General features: G+C 38.4%; 1 protein-coding gene across 1 annotated transcript in view; it reads left to right on the forward strand.

The window, feature by feature from the left end:
* The first annotated feature begins 583 nt into the window (after positions 1-583).
* Positions 584-13,629, forward strand: part of cemip2 (cell migration inducing hyaluronidase 2) — a 29,509-nt gene continuing 16,463 nt past the window's right edge. The window contains exons 1-7 of the mRNA XM_055049078.1: positions 584-893; positions 5,758-6,110; positions 6,189-6,329; positions 6,415-6,982; positions 10,625-10,794; positions 12,073-12,264; positions 13,117-13,286. Coding sequence (XP_054905053.1) covers positions 5,777-6,110; positions 6,189-6,329; positions 6,415-6,982; positions 10,625-10,794; positions 12,073-12,264; positions 13,117-13,286 — 1,575 coding nt within the window. The 5' untranslated portion in view covers positions 584-893; positions 5,758-5,776. The remainder of the gene's footprint in view (positions 894-5,757; positions 6,111-6,188; positions 6,330-6,414; positions 6,983-10,624; positions 10,795-12,072; positions 12,265-13,116; positions 13,287-13,629) is intronic.

A 13,629-nucleotide genomic window follows, 5' to 3' on the forward strand; every position in this document is an offset into this window, starting at 1 on the left:
GTTGTGCAGGAAAGAAACCTCTGCACAAGATGACATTAAAAGCTTTATATATATATATATATATATATATATATATATATATATATATATATATATATATATATATATATATATATATATATATATATATATATATATATATAGAGAACATGCATGAGAACGAAAAACAGGAGAACAGCCAGTTTGCATGTTCTCCCCCAGCAGGGGACTTTTATTTAAAACTTTCGCCACTTTGGTTCTGTGAGCTCAGCAGTGCATGCTTATCTCGCTGTGTCTGTGTGATGGTGTGGTGAAACCATCCAAACATCCACAGTGACCTCTCATCCAGTGTCAGCCAGGACATGCTCCAGTCTCCCCTTTCATTTTGAACTGTAAGGTAAAGCAGATGTATTTTAAAAAAAATACAATTGAAGGAAAAAAAGAAGTTTGAGAATATCTGACAGGAGTAAACCATAAAATTGGCGTTCGAGTTCAGCGCTTAAGTCCATAATCCGCGTACTTCCTATTGTGTGCAGTTTTTCAGATGTCCCTTAAACGCACCACAACTTCCTTTCTCTCCAAGCCGCGCCTGCTCTCTCTTGGTGGTGCTGGAGGCTGACCGACGGACGAAAGACAGCCTATCAGCGGAAGAAGAAAAAAAAAAAACATGTGTAAAAAGAATATATATAGAGGGAAGTAAACCCAGTCAACTTCCTCGGCAGATAAGTTTTGCTCTCCTCTCATCAGCAGCGGCTGTTTTGCCTCTTCTATCGGTTCGCCTGAGAGCGAATGGACAGAGCGGTGAAGCGGCAGGACAGCCTCTCCACCAGCGGCAGACCTCACCGTCCACACGGCCGTCCGCATTGTGTCTGCGTCCGTCCGTCAACCATTGGGGGTGGAAGAGGATTCACCGGGTGAGCCTTTTAGTTCACGGTTGCCTTTGTTTATTTATTTTTTCTCAGGGGAGTGGTACTTCCTAACAGCGTTTAAACTTCGCCGAGAGGTGACAACTAAACGGCGTGTTGCTACGTGTCCCACACTCGTAGCTACTAGTTGTTGTTTTTTTTAATGCCAATAAAGATTTATTTTTGCCTCATACAGCGTTTTTTATGGTTCCTCTTTTGTGATGCATCAGTTGGCAAAGCTCTCGGTTTTACCCCTGTGTAACTCAGCTGGCTATTTTATTGCAGGAAGAGTCACGGCAGCCAAAAACCAATCATACAAGTTGTGACTCCCCATTTATAGAAGTACATGCAACTAAAACGCATCTCGTGTCTCAACGTGAGCCAGAGTCAAAGCGCGGTGACAGCGCAGACCCAGTTTCAGAGAGGAAACACATGGTTCCCAGTATAACACCAGAAGTCTTCCAGACAGAAACTCTTACAGCGGAGGAATGCTTTTGTCCGTCCGTCTTTGACTCTCAGTCACCCCCACCCTCCGTTCACATCTGCTTGATATTCAGCAGCTTTTACATCGGATGAATATCAGCGGTGAGCTGATCAAACCTCTGATTAGTGTATTTGTGGTGAGATCACAAGAGGCAGCTGATCTGCTGTATTAAATACGACTTCTCGGGTATTCTTATGCAGATTTTCATATTTATTGTTCACATTAATGTCCTTGTCTAATGTTGCTTGTCTTCTGGCTTCAGGGAAAAAACAAGGTGCACACGAAAGCTGTGCATAGATTTCAGAAATGTTTGACAATAAATGGATGCTGTTCATTTCACCCAATGCTTTGAAAACTGACTATTTAATGTTGTTTTAGTTTTTTTTAAAAGATGCACAGTTTTCCAAAGGGCATCGAGGATGAATGTGTGGAAGAAAATACTTTGGTCAGGGGGGGATCAAATTTTAACTTTTGCCCATCATGAAAGCCATTATGTCAAAATCATTACAGGAAGACCATACCCATAAGGCGGTGGCAGCATTATGCTGTGGCAATGTTTTTCAGCAGCAGCGACTGGGGAGCTGCTCTGAATCAAATGGAAGATAAATGGTGATAAATACGGGGATATTTGTGAACAAAACCTGTTTGATCCTGTCGGTGCTTTGAAACTGGGACGAAGGTTCACCTTCCAACGGGACGATGATCCAAGGCGCACCGGGTGTGTTGTTTGCTGCACAAATGAAATGTTAAAAGTTGTAGGCATGTTCTGTTAATAAAATTATTCAACCCCTAAAATAATGCATCTTAATTCCACGCTGTGAGGCAGCAAAACACAAAAAAGCGAAAGTATTCGCACCCTTGCCACATTGTAAATGCATGAAACTAACTGACTACAAACCAAACTAAAATAATTTGCAATAGCTTAAGTACATGGATATTATCTGAGTTGATTGTGGAAGTGGAAAGGATTAAATTAAATCAAAATGCACAAACACCAATTACCAGTAGATTAAAAAATTCAAGCAAGAATATTTGCGATTTGAAGCAATTCAAGTTTTGAAGACAATTGTAACTTGGAAGTTGAACTCTAGGTTAAACCCAATATTTACAATCTCAATATCCCAAATGTTTCACAGTCTATGTAGAAATCTGCTTAAATCCTTCCACTGGTGCTGTACAACATGTCAAATCACAATGTCAATGTGAGCAAATTTCACAACTGCAAATGACTGCTTGGATGCAGAATCTGGTAGGATATTGTCTGTCATCTGCCATGGCCTCCTGATGTTGTGCAGCCCTAGTTTTCGCTATTGCCAGACAATCAACTCGACTTTTATACCTCACTTGATGCCTGAAAGTTTGTATTTATTTATTTGTTTATTTTTTTTTACTTTGTTTTACAAAGGTTTGTAGTGATTATCCGTATTTTGTTACCCAGATGTGTTTTACAGTCCATGTAACTTAGTCAGTGGGAAGAAAATACACATTATGATGGCATCCTTAGGCTTGAGAGAGTGAACATCCAAAGCAAAGTGCCATCATTGTCCCTCTGTCTCTGACAGCTCCGCTGTACGTAAGATGGATGATTCTTTATATGTACAATAAATGTTTTATACATGTTGCAAGGGGAATGTTGACGTAGATAAGCCGGAGCGTGTTACGCTCAGTTTATTTCGTGGCTCACATAAATCACAGGGCTATTGTCTTACTTGCCCTTTATTGTGAACTGCTTTGTTGAGGACTTGAAGAGGTTTGTTTGTTGCTCTTGAACAAAACGATGACTAATTTGCTCATCAAGACAATGGCTTTTTTAAAATTGTTTGTGTGTGCTAATCGGTCGGTGTGATACGGTCTTTCTAGATTTCATTGAGGCAGTTTTTGATTGTCAGTAGAGAGAACTTTCCTGCTCTCTTTTAGGACTCCGATATTAGAAAATCCTGCAATACCGGTTGCATTGATAAATATTGTGATTATGATGTCAGTCACGATAAACACCCATTTTCTTTTCTCTCTTTCTCAAGCCTTCTTCTGTCACTCTGACTTAGCATTGTGAACAAGGTCCTTTTTTTTTCTACTGTGATCAAATCTCCCTCATATATTCACATCTACATTTATTTTTGACTGTCCTACTCATCAAGTTGCAAGATACAACCTTCTTTACAACAGATTTGTATGCATCAGCTTTGATGAAGAGTTTGTTCAACAGGGAGAAAAAAAAGCACAACTTTTTGTTTTCTTTCAAGGATTAACTGCAACTAGTGACCGAACATGGTAAATAACATTACTTCTGATTTTCCTTCCCGAGAAACAGAACATTTTATCTGTTGCATACTTAACACATACTAATTCGAAGCTTCTTGAAGCACAGACGACTTTGTTCACAGATAGGCTGGGCTTTAGATTCCTAGTCACAGTATAAGTGTATATAGGAAGAGAGGGAAAGTGGTTGTAGTGTTTAGTGAAAGAGTGCATATTTTTGTACTACAAGTAGTGGAAAAGTAACTACCAATATTAGACTGTAAAATAGACTGTAGAAATAAAAGTGATCCAAGAACATAGATTACATAAGAAACTTCACAACTTTCATCCACTTAAAAAAATAAAAAATAAAAAATCACTTTAACTTTGATTTTGCCAGGGCATCTTCTGTGCACAGCCTTCTTCAGATCACACCAATGATTCTTCAAACTGATTCTGGTTTGAAGTCCGGTTAGGCTTTTCTGACTGAAACCATGACCTTTTCCTTGCAAAATCACTCTTGCTGATTTGGTGTTGGGCCTTTTAGTTAATGTGAAAGATGCAGTTCACCCTCAGCTTTCTAGCAGAAGTCTGAAGTTCAGCTCAATTACTGCTTCCGTCTTGACTAAGAACCTAGATACATCTGTATAAAGATGTTTCTACGTCCAGTTCTTTGTAATGTCATGATTGTGCTATGTTTTCTTTATTTGATTGTAAATCTTTTTACTGTTTTCTATCTCATGCCTTTAAAATGCATTTGTATGTTTAAATCTTTTAGAATCTCTGAGGGATCATGATTTTGACTAAGAAATTGTTAGGACAAGCCTGGAAGCTAAAGTTTCTTCAAGATTAATGAGATGCACTTTAAATGATAGCATATGTGTATCGATTGCTGCCTAACATGGGTTTGAATGTGATTATTATTTTTGAACATAGCTACATCTCCTTGAGATGCACACCTATGGGACTAATATATTTGAGTTGTTTTGGTTCTTCTTTTTCCTTTTAAAAGATCTCAGGTTGTTTTTCATTTGAGGTTTACAGATGACCATGAAGGTGGAGAAAGTTCAGAAAAATATTTATGGTCATTTTCTTTTTTTCAAACCACAAGATCTTGACATTTTAATTGGGGTGTGTGTCCATATCTTTTATATCCAGTGTATGCAAAGTGTTTGCTTCTGGCCATTTGACCTCTTTATGTTTGCATGTCTCATAATCTGGCAAAAGTCAGTTTGCACACTAATAAGGCTGTCCCGCCTCATCTCTGGGAACGAATGAGGGGCTCTCCCACTCTTCAAAAAATATTTGCGCAAAGTTTTGGAATAGGAGTTAGACTATTCTAGAGGAATTAAATTCCTTGGGACATTATTTTAAGATGATGATGATAAAGATGTGTACCCATCCGTGGCCTCAGTTTCTTGGTGTTGCGTTCTTCATTTATGCTGAACAGTGGAGCTCCAGCTGAAGCGCTCTCCTTCTTCCCTGCAGTAATTGGTGCCATCTGTTTGGCTGTGTTTTGGTGTTTGGAATGCTCTGTTATGTTGTGATCCATTAATGCTGACAAGAGCAGCCAGTGTCATCCTGTTCAAGACAAATCGTCCAAGAAGAAGTTTGGCGCTGATGTGACAAATTAGCTTGCATTTTAAAAATTAAGTCCAAGGATATTAACCTTTACCCCTCAAACTTAGTGGTTAGTGGGGGATTCTCTGATTTTTCTATCCCTTAACTCACACCCCCCAGGGTCCTTTACCTCCTACTGTTTTCCTACTCACTTCTAATTTCTGTTCCTCTTATGTCTACCTCTACTTTGACCTTCTCTTTTTGAAATTTGTTTATTCCTCCATTTTATAGCTTGATTTTTTTTAAACAACTTTTTATCTCTGACCTGTCTGAGTGTAAGAATTATGAAATGTTCACATGACTAACAATACTTGTTTTTTTTAAAAAATAATTATTTTCGAAAATATTTGAGTCCACTTAATGGTTTATACTTTTTCTAAAGTTGAATCTCATAAGATTCAACTTGAGACTGATTGAAAAAAAATAGAATTATATTGTAAAAATATATTTTACAATTTTACCTGAAATTCTAAAATATATTTTTCCTCACACTAATGCTCTCTCTTGTTCTTTTTTTGTTTCCATCCTCAGATAAGCGGACAGGAGTACCATGCCGACGAGTGATTGCCCAGGCCACATCCCTGCATTTGTGGCTCCATCTCACAGCAACCATCAGAGGTGTCCAGGTTACATTCCTGGTCGGGTGGCTCCAGTCCGCTCGCCTCCACCTGCCAAAGCTCCACCGCCTCCGCCGTTGAAGCCACATGGCCTGCGACTGGAGCAACGAACTACGCCCAGCCTGTCGGTGGAAAGTCGGCGCAGGGGTCCTTCTCTGAACATATGGCAAAGGAAAAACACTCTCATCTTCTGCGGAGTCTCGCTGGGGGCTTTCCTTTTTACCCTTATACTTGTCCTCAGTTCCACAAGTGGAGACGAATTAGATGGTTAGTATTACAGGTTTTCTTAAAATATGTCAAATTCCTACTGTTATGGTTTCTAATTGTGATTGGTTGTACTCACAGAGAACTGTCCAGACCACCACTTATCCCTGAGCAACTGGAATCCAGGTCACCAGCCAAACAAGGATATTCTTATCCGCAGGGGGCATTTGTATCGACTGGAATCTTCTGCCACCTTCCGTTCACTTACCATCCAATCAGGAGGTGAGACTGTGATATTTGCATAATGTTTTGCATTCTTCACCAAGCAATTTTATTTATAAGACGCATTTCATTTGACTTCTCACAGGTCGTGTAGTGTTTGCTGACAATACGGATGGAACCAAAAACATAACTTTGAGAACACATCATATCCTCATAGAAGATGGTGGTGCTCTTCATATCGGTTCACCCAAATGTCGCTACCGTTCTCGTGCTACAATCGCCCTCTTGGGTCGCTCAGATAACAAAGCTGTCCCCGAAGTCCCGGTCATGGGCCGCAAGTTCATTGGTGTCATGGCTGGCGGAACTCTCGAGCTACATGGCACAGAACGTGTTTCCTGGTCTCTGCTGACCCGAAGCATTCCTGCATCCGGACTTTCCACTGGGGGCTATGCCTTCCAGAAAAACTTCAGCCGAGGGATCAACTTCCGGGTGTTCGACCAGGACACATCTGCTTTGCTTTACGACGAGCGCTTCGACACCCATGAATCCCGGGATGACAGTCGGAAACTCACTCAGCTGCTCCGCTCCCTGCCGGCGGGCCGCATAGTCGCCCTGGCTGTCGGGGACTCTGCCGTCAAGAGCTTGCTGGAAGAAACCAAGAAAGCCTTTAAAGAGGTGCTTGGCAGCCAATTTGCAGATGATCTTAAATACAGGTAACAACACATTACCAGCACAGTTCATCTCTGATTCCTCCTGTGGGAGTTATATTGGCTTTTAAGCTTTTTGAAATTATGTGTTGGCAAGTGTCTCACAAAGACCTTTGTTTCTCCAATGAGTCTGGAGTGGAAACGTCTTTAGGAGTGTCTTGTTTACTCTGAGTCTCCTGGGCCTGATAAGGAAAGTGATTGTTTTCTTCTTTGACAGCTAAAGTAAACACTTCCACTTTTGAAGCCTCTCTACGTAGAGGACCAACATTTTGTTCCACGCATATCCTCAGTGGAAAAAAACGATGCCCCCTTTCACGTACCATTGCATTCAACATGTTCACTTGAATCTTTCCCAGTTACTTGTCTTCCTGTTTCCTGTGCCTTCCTGCTATATCGCACTGTACCAGAAAAAGGAAGCACGCACAGGACAAGAGGGTTCAGGTCAGAGGTTAGAGCATTTGCACAAAATCTGGCAATTCAGGGACAAATGTGTTCCATGTGGTTATTATCTCAGAAGAACAGAAAGATAAATGTGCATTGTCTGTGGTTCTGCCAGCAGGAGTTGATGGGTTTTAAACGAGCTTTCAGTGGCAGATATCTTGTTACTATCACTCAAGTCCAAGTATGTACAAGGTCATGGTTTCCCATAACTGTGTGATTTGCTTTTGGACGCACAGATGCCTTCAGCGTCACATTTCACATTTGAAGGCGAGTGCCAGGGCATTGCGGTTTCTGGCCATATTCCCCTTAAACCCACTCCCACTTTAGAGTAGTTTACATGAGTCACATAATTCATGTTTATTCTTGGAGGTGCTTATTTACTAGCTGTAGTTTAATTTTTTCATATAGAGCTCTGACAATCTGTATACTCCCTAACACGCTTCTTCAGTTTTTTTTATTTTCTACATCTACATTTTTCAGATTATTAGCAAAACATGTGTTCTATCAGTAAATATAAAAAGCTGTTCATGAAGTGGAAAAAAAACTGGCATGCAATTGAAAAACTGCATACCAACTTGACCCTTTGTGAAATAAAGCCTAAAGCCTTCACCTAATCACTGGTTGAATCACCCATGGTATCAATGTTTATGATAACTATTGTAATAATACTGAGTCTTTTTCACCATGGTGAGGGAATTTCAATCCTCTCTTCTCAGGGTTGATTGAAATGACTCCATTATGGCTGAATTAAAGACAATTAATTCAGATACAATGGAGGCATTTTGATGATTAGCAACCTATTTAAGATTATGTCACAGCATCTCAATCAGATTCCATTCTGGACTTTGGCTAAGCCTTTTTAAAACCTTCATTTTTTTGGTTGCTTTGTTAGTTGTAACACAATTCACACATTCACTACATTTCTGTATTGTTTCCACTTGTGGATAAGTTTTGTCAGACTTTCAAGACTGATCGACTAAAGTAACTTTTTCTTTATATTTCTTTGGCTCAACGGCATCGTGAGATCTTTTAGCCTACTTCATGTTGACAGACAGGTTCTATTAAAGGGATTTCTTGATTCTACAGATATGAGAGTAATCGGGCCAGGTTGTGACTATAAAAATTTAACTTGGTTTTTAAAAATGTATTAATCCAAGCTCTTTCCCTTAATAAATAAATACATTTTTGATAGTTCAGCTTAAGCTAGTTTTTATATTTTAACATTAGTTTGATCTGAAAATTTAAGTGTGACAAAAGCAAAAGCACAAGACATCTGTAAGGGAAGCAAATACTTTTTCGTGCTTTTTTTCCCTTTCTTTTTTCCAGAACAGCTTGCTTTTGGATTTGCCAATAGTAAACAACACACCTGTATTTTCTTCAGGCTATTGTATGAAGTTTCTTGTCTTAATCTTAAACTGAAATGGTGTGTGTTTCTTTTTTCTTGAACATGTCAAGGGTTCAGTTTATGGGTTTGTTGAAAAACTGCAGAGATTGTTGTTAGAAGAACCAAGTGAGGTGAAGCTTTCTGTAAACATTTAAACTCTTTATTGCCACAGCATTTAATAGTTTGAACACCTAATGACCTCATACGTTTATGTACACATAAACGCATTCATTTTGAAAGGGCAGGGTGTATCCAAACTCTTGACTTGGACATCATGTTCATGACAAAAGCATAACAAATAGTCGCCTTTCTCAAATCCATTAGAGTTCTCCCAGGTTGGTTTAATGTGCGTCAGCTGGCCTTCCTGTCTCGATTGACCTCTGTCTTCAGTCTTTGTCTAGGAGTAGCGCACTCAACATAAACAATAAAGATATGTTTATGTTGGTCTATTGTTAATTCACCTCTGCACATTTTATGATCAATGCAAACAATGTAGTTGTCGACATCAAGCTAGTGTTGGGAATAAGGGTTTGATGATAAAAAACAGAGGATCCTATTTTCTGCCTGGCAGGCCTTAATTTGGTAGTGAATCTCTTAAATTCTTACAAAAATGTTGATTCCTTTAATATATATATTTTCCCTTTTAAAGAGGCATTTTAATTTGACCTGCAGTTTGTATTTGGTGAATCTGGGATTCATCCGGTTGCATTTGGAGAATGAAACGTTGAGCCTACTGTAAGATGTAAGATTGTTCACTGCAACCAGTCTGCTGATATCACCTGTTTTTTTTTTTTTTGTTCAACTGAATGATTAAAAAGGTTTTATTACATGGGTTTAGCATGCAATGGTTACGTTGGGTTTGGTCAATGTTATTGATGATGAAGCACTAAAATGTTCAGAATAATGGCCTTTAATCAGCAGCTGAACTTTGATTTAGATCATATGCTTTCAGAAGTACACCGAGTACTCATTAATATTCACATCCTAAATCTCATCTACTCTAATGCTTTTAGTTTCATTTTCAACTTGTAAGATTCCTTGTTGTGACCTAACTTGAGTAGAATCATCTAATTATTGTTACTTTATAGCATGAAACTGAACTCTTTGAAGTGTCAGGGGATTTTTATGTCTCAATGGAAGAAATTTACATCATTCAGATTCCTTTTGCAATTGACACAGTCAAACACTTAATCATTTTTCTGAATTTGAATTTTCTCATTCTGGTGCTTCTTAGTGTTGCTTCAGCTGATAATATTTTAACCATTGCTTCAAGTGACATATTTTTTAATGTTCTGATTAAATTTAATGATTTTGGCTCAGAAAAAAATGAAAACCTAAAATAAATGTTTTCCACAACTATAGGATATACATAATTTGCAAAATCTAGGGATAGATTGTTGACTCCACAGCTACCCAGCAGACAATCATTAGCACATGATTGTCTGCTTGACAATGAGTCATAAGATCATTACTCATTCTTGCTCAAGAAGATTCATGTTTAGAGTGTTCTATCCAAACATATTAAAGAAAAATATGGCAGAAAAATTCCTGTGGCAGAGATGGCCACAGGAAGGGCCATCTCTGCACGCACAAAAGAATGATTTTATTTGGAAATCCAGTATCTATGTTGAAGTATCCATGTTGCTTGAGGATAAGTGTGAAATTTCCACAGGAGGTGATTCAGTGAGGCATCCTGTCTGCTGGTTTTGCTCCTGTTTTATGAATTCACTGCTCATGCAGTAGTTTTTCAGTGCCACATCATCGTTATTGTTTTTCAATGGAAATATGAAACTCGTCATTCTCCGGTACGTTTTCTTTTTCAGGCAGGCGTGGGCCTTGGTTTCTGTGGTTGGAGGTGGCAACGAGTCATGCTCAGAGGATGTGAGAGAACACGAAAACCTCAACACAGGTGGAAGAGCTCTTGCAACTCGCAATTTCACCACTGTGGAAGGAGTGGATTTCTCTGTGTCTGCCTACAGCGAGTGGAAGAATGGTGAGAGCCAACTTTTGCCAGTTTGCCAAACTCACGTAAAGGTATTTGCTTAAAAATAGAATAATAGGCCTAAAGTGTCTATTTCTGCAGATGTATCTGATTGTGGAAACTACTTCTATATAGATTGCTCCACAATATCACAGTGAATGCTGAATAATTCAGATGCCAAGATTTGAGTAATGGTAATTTAACCACAGTTGTTATGGAAACTCTGGTCTCTGGAATGTGATTTCTTTTCCCCTCTGAGATTATTTTCACTTCCTTTTACTGTACCGTAGGTCAGAGAAAAATTCCTAATACAGGCGAGGATATTTAAATTGTCCAGAACCTCTCAGCTTTGATTTTCTTTTTTTTTTTTACTATATCGTTTTAAAGTCTTGTTGAGCTATGAAGATTAAAAAACTTAAGAAGTAGTAAAAATGATTTGATGAGAACCTTGATTCATGTATTTTCCAGCAGCCTCCCAGAGTTACTGTCTGAGAAAACTGCTATGTGAACTAATACTCTTTGAACCAAAGATCCTTTGGGCTCAACTGAAAAATACCTTTTGCAACATTAAATTATCTCAGCTGTCTATGTTAGATTTTGAATTATGTTTCCAAATATATTCCAGATATATCTGGAATATGCCTTGAGCTAGAGTTTGGGTGCCACATATTCAAAAGTCAAGACAATACTCTTTCTAATCCTTTTTTAGGAGAATTTGAATGTGAATGTGTAACGCTAACGACACAATTTTTTTTTCTATATCTTGATAGATTCAAGAGACTAAAACAGTATGCTTTTATAATCTTATTCACAGTTGAAACACATTGAATCTATCCTTTTTTCAAAATGTCTTAAACTCAGTGAGATTGGATGGAAACTTCTTATCTGCTTTCAAGTCTGAATAGACTTTTACATTTAAATTGTTTACATTGTTTTTCTGCTCATGCTCATGTGAAATGAGTCCACACAATGACTAGGTTTTTCAAAAAAATATATTTAATTGCAGTGATATTTCTTCTGATAATTTCCCCTCTGCTTTGTATTATGCAAGTTTTATCATCTAAAATGTGCATCAGAAATTTTTTTACAGGGCAATACAAGTCTGTTGACCAGACTAAATGTTTGTTGGCATCCAAAGTGAATACTTAGCCACTGAATTAAAATTGTCTCCAAAGTATCACATTCAGAGTCCTTTCATGCCATTTTTTACACATTAATACGACTATTACAACTTAGCATTTTTTTTGCAGCTCTAATAATGACTTGTGCTTTCTGTCTCACACCCAACAGGCTACCCTACCATGGGATTCCTGGTAGACTCTGCAGACCAGGTGGTCTTAAACCTCCAAGATGAAGTCCAGCCAACCTGGAAACCAGGCGACAACATAGTGGTTGCCAGTACAGACTACTCCATGCACCAGGCTGAGGAGTTCACCCTGTTACCCTGCCCTCAGTGTACCAGCAGGCAGGTTAGGATACAAGGTGAGACAACAGCCAGCACTGTTTTCTGCAAACAAGTGAAACTTTCATTACAGTTTAGCATTTTTACAGCATCTAAACATGTATATTTTAAGATAAAAAGGTAGAAAAAAGCTCAGGTATAGCTTCTAAATACTGAAGATGCAATGAATGGTTTAGAGTCAAAATAGGTGCCGCTGAGAAGCTCGTGCTCTTCAGTAATTCCTTTAAATGAGATTTTCACATGTCACCAAGTAATCATCAGGTACAATGGAATCTAATTTCTTTTCCAGCTGTTGGGTTGATGTAAGGTTTTTAGAAGTTGAAAAGAGATTATCAGCTTACATTCTCCTGGAAACTTTATCTCATGAAGACTGCAGGGATTTTAGAAATCTGGACACATTTCAGTTCATGCATTCCTACATTCTGTGCTGTTCATCACAGCTAAGACCTCTTATCAGCCATGCCCCCTTATGTCATTCCTCTCTGGTCAATAAACATTCACGGCATTTCTGGAGAAAAAGGGTGTATATTATATGCCTAGTGTTATATGGTTCCTTGGAGGACAGGCTGAGCAAATGTTACACCTGCTAAGCATGATGATCTTCAGCTCTTTTCTTTAAATTTAAATACACATTCTGCTTTTTAAAAAGTTGAATATTTGTTGTTTTATGTTTATTTTATTTTATTTTGGTTTGAGGGTGTGTATTAAGTTTAGCAAATCAAACTCCCTGTCACTGACAGAATGAGTTGTAGAAGCTGTTGCCCTTTTATTAGCCTGTCATTTTTGGGGATTTGGACAACAGACATGGTAGCATTAGGTGCCAAGTTGTGATTTGTGATTACAATTGTGACTCTTTTTTTTATGCTATTTAGGGAAGCCTCGATACAACCATGTTGGTGAGATCATCGATGGCGTCGACATGCGGGCCGAAGTGGCTCTGCTCTCTAGAAACATTCTCATCTATGGAGAAATGGAAAACTCTTGCTATGGGGACAACCTGTGCCAGTTCTTTAACTATGACACCTTTGGTGGCCACATCAAGGTTTGTGTTTGTAATTTTATAGCAGAATCCTGTTTGTATTGTTGTAAATATTGTTGTAACAGAACTTTGCCTTCTCTGAAAGAATCTGTGTTTATGCTGAGACAATAAACTGTTTAGATTCTGCCACTGTAAATCTTCAAAATGAATAGAGATGTTTATGTCTTGAGTTTAGATAGTACATATCGGATTCTTTGTGCAAGTTTTCATCTTATTCTGCATTTTATATTATATCTGATCTGCCATATGTCACCTTCTAAAAACTTCAAAATCTAAACACTGCAGACAGTCCAGTAGTTTACCTGTATATAACATCAGTATAATTTAGGTTAAGAAACCTTTCATG

Source organism: Poeciliopsis prolifica, unplaced genomic scaffold (assembly GCF_027474105.1).
Source record: "Poeciliopsis prolifica strain line A6 unplaced genomic scaffold, Auburn_PproV2 SCAFFOLD028, whole genome shotgun sequence".
Taxonomy (NCBI): Eukaryota; Metazoa; Chordata; class Actinopteri; order Cyprinodontiformes; family Poeciliidae; genus Poeciliopsis; species Poeciliopsis prolifica.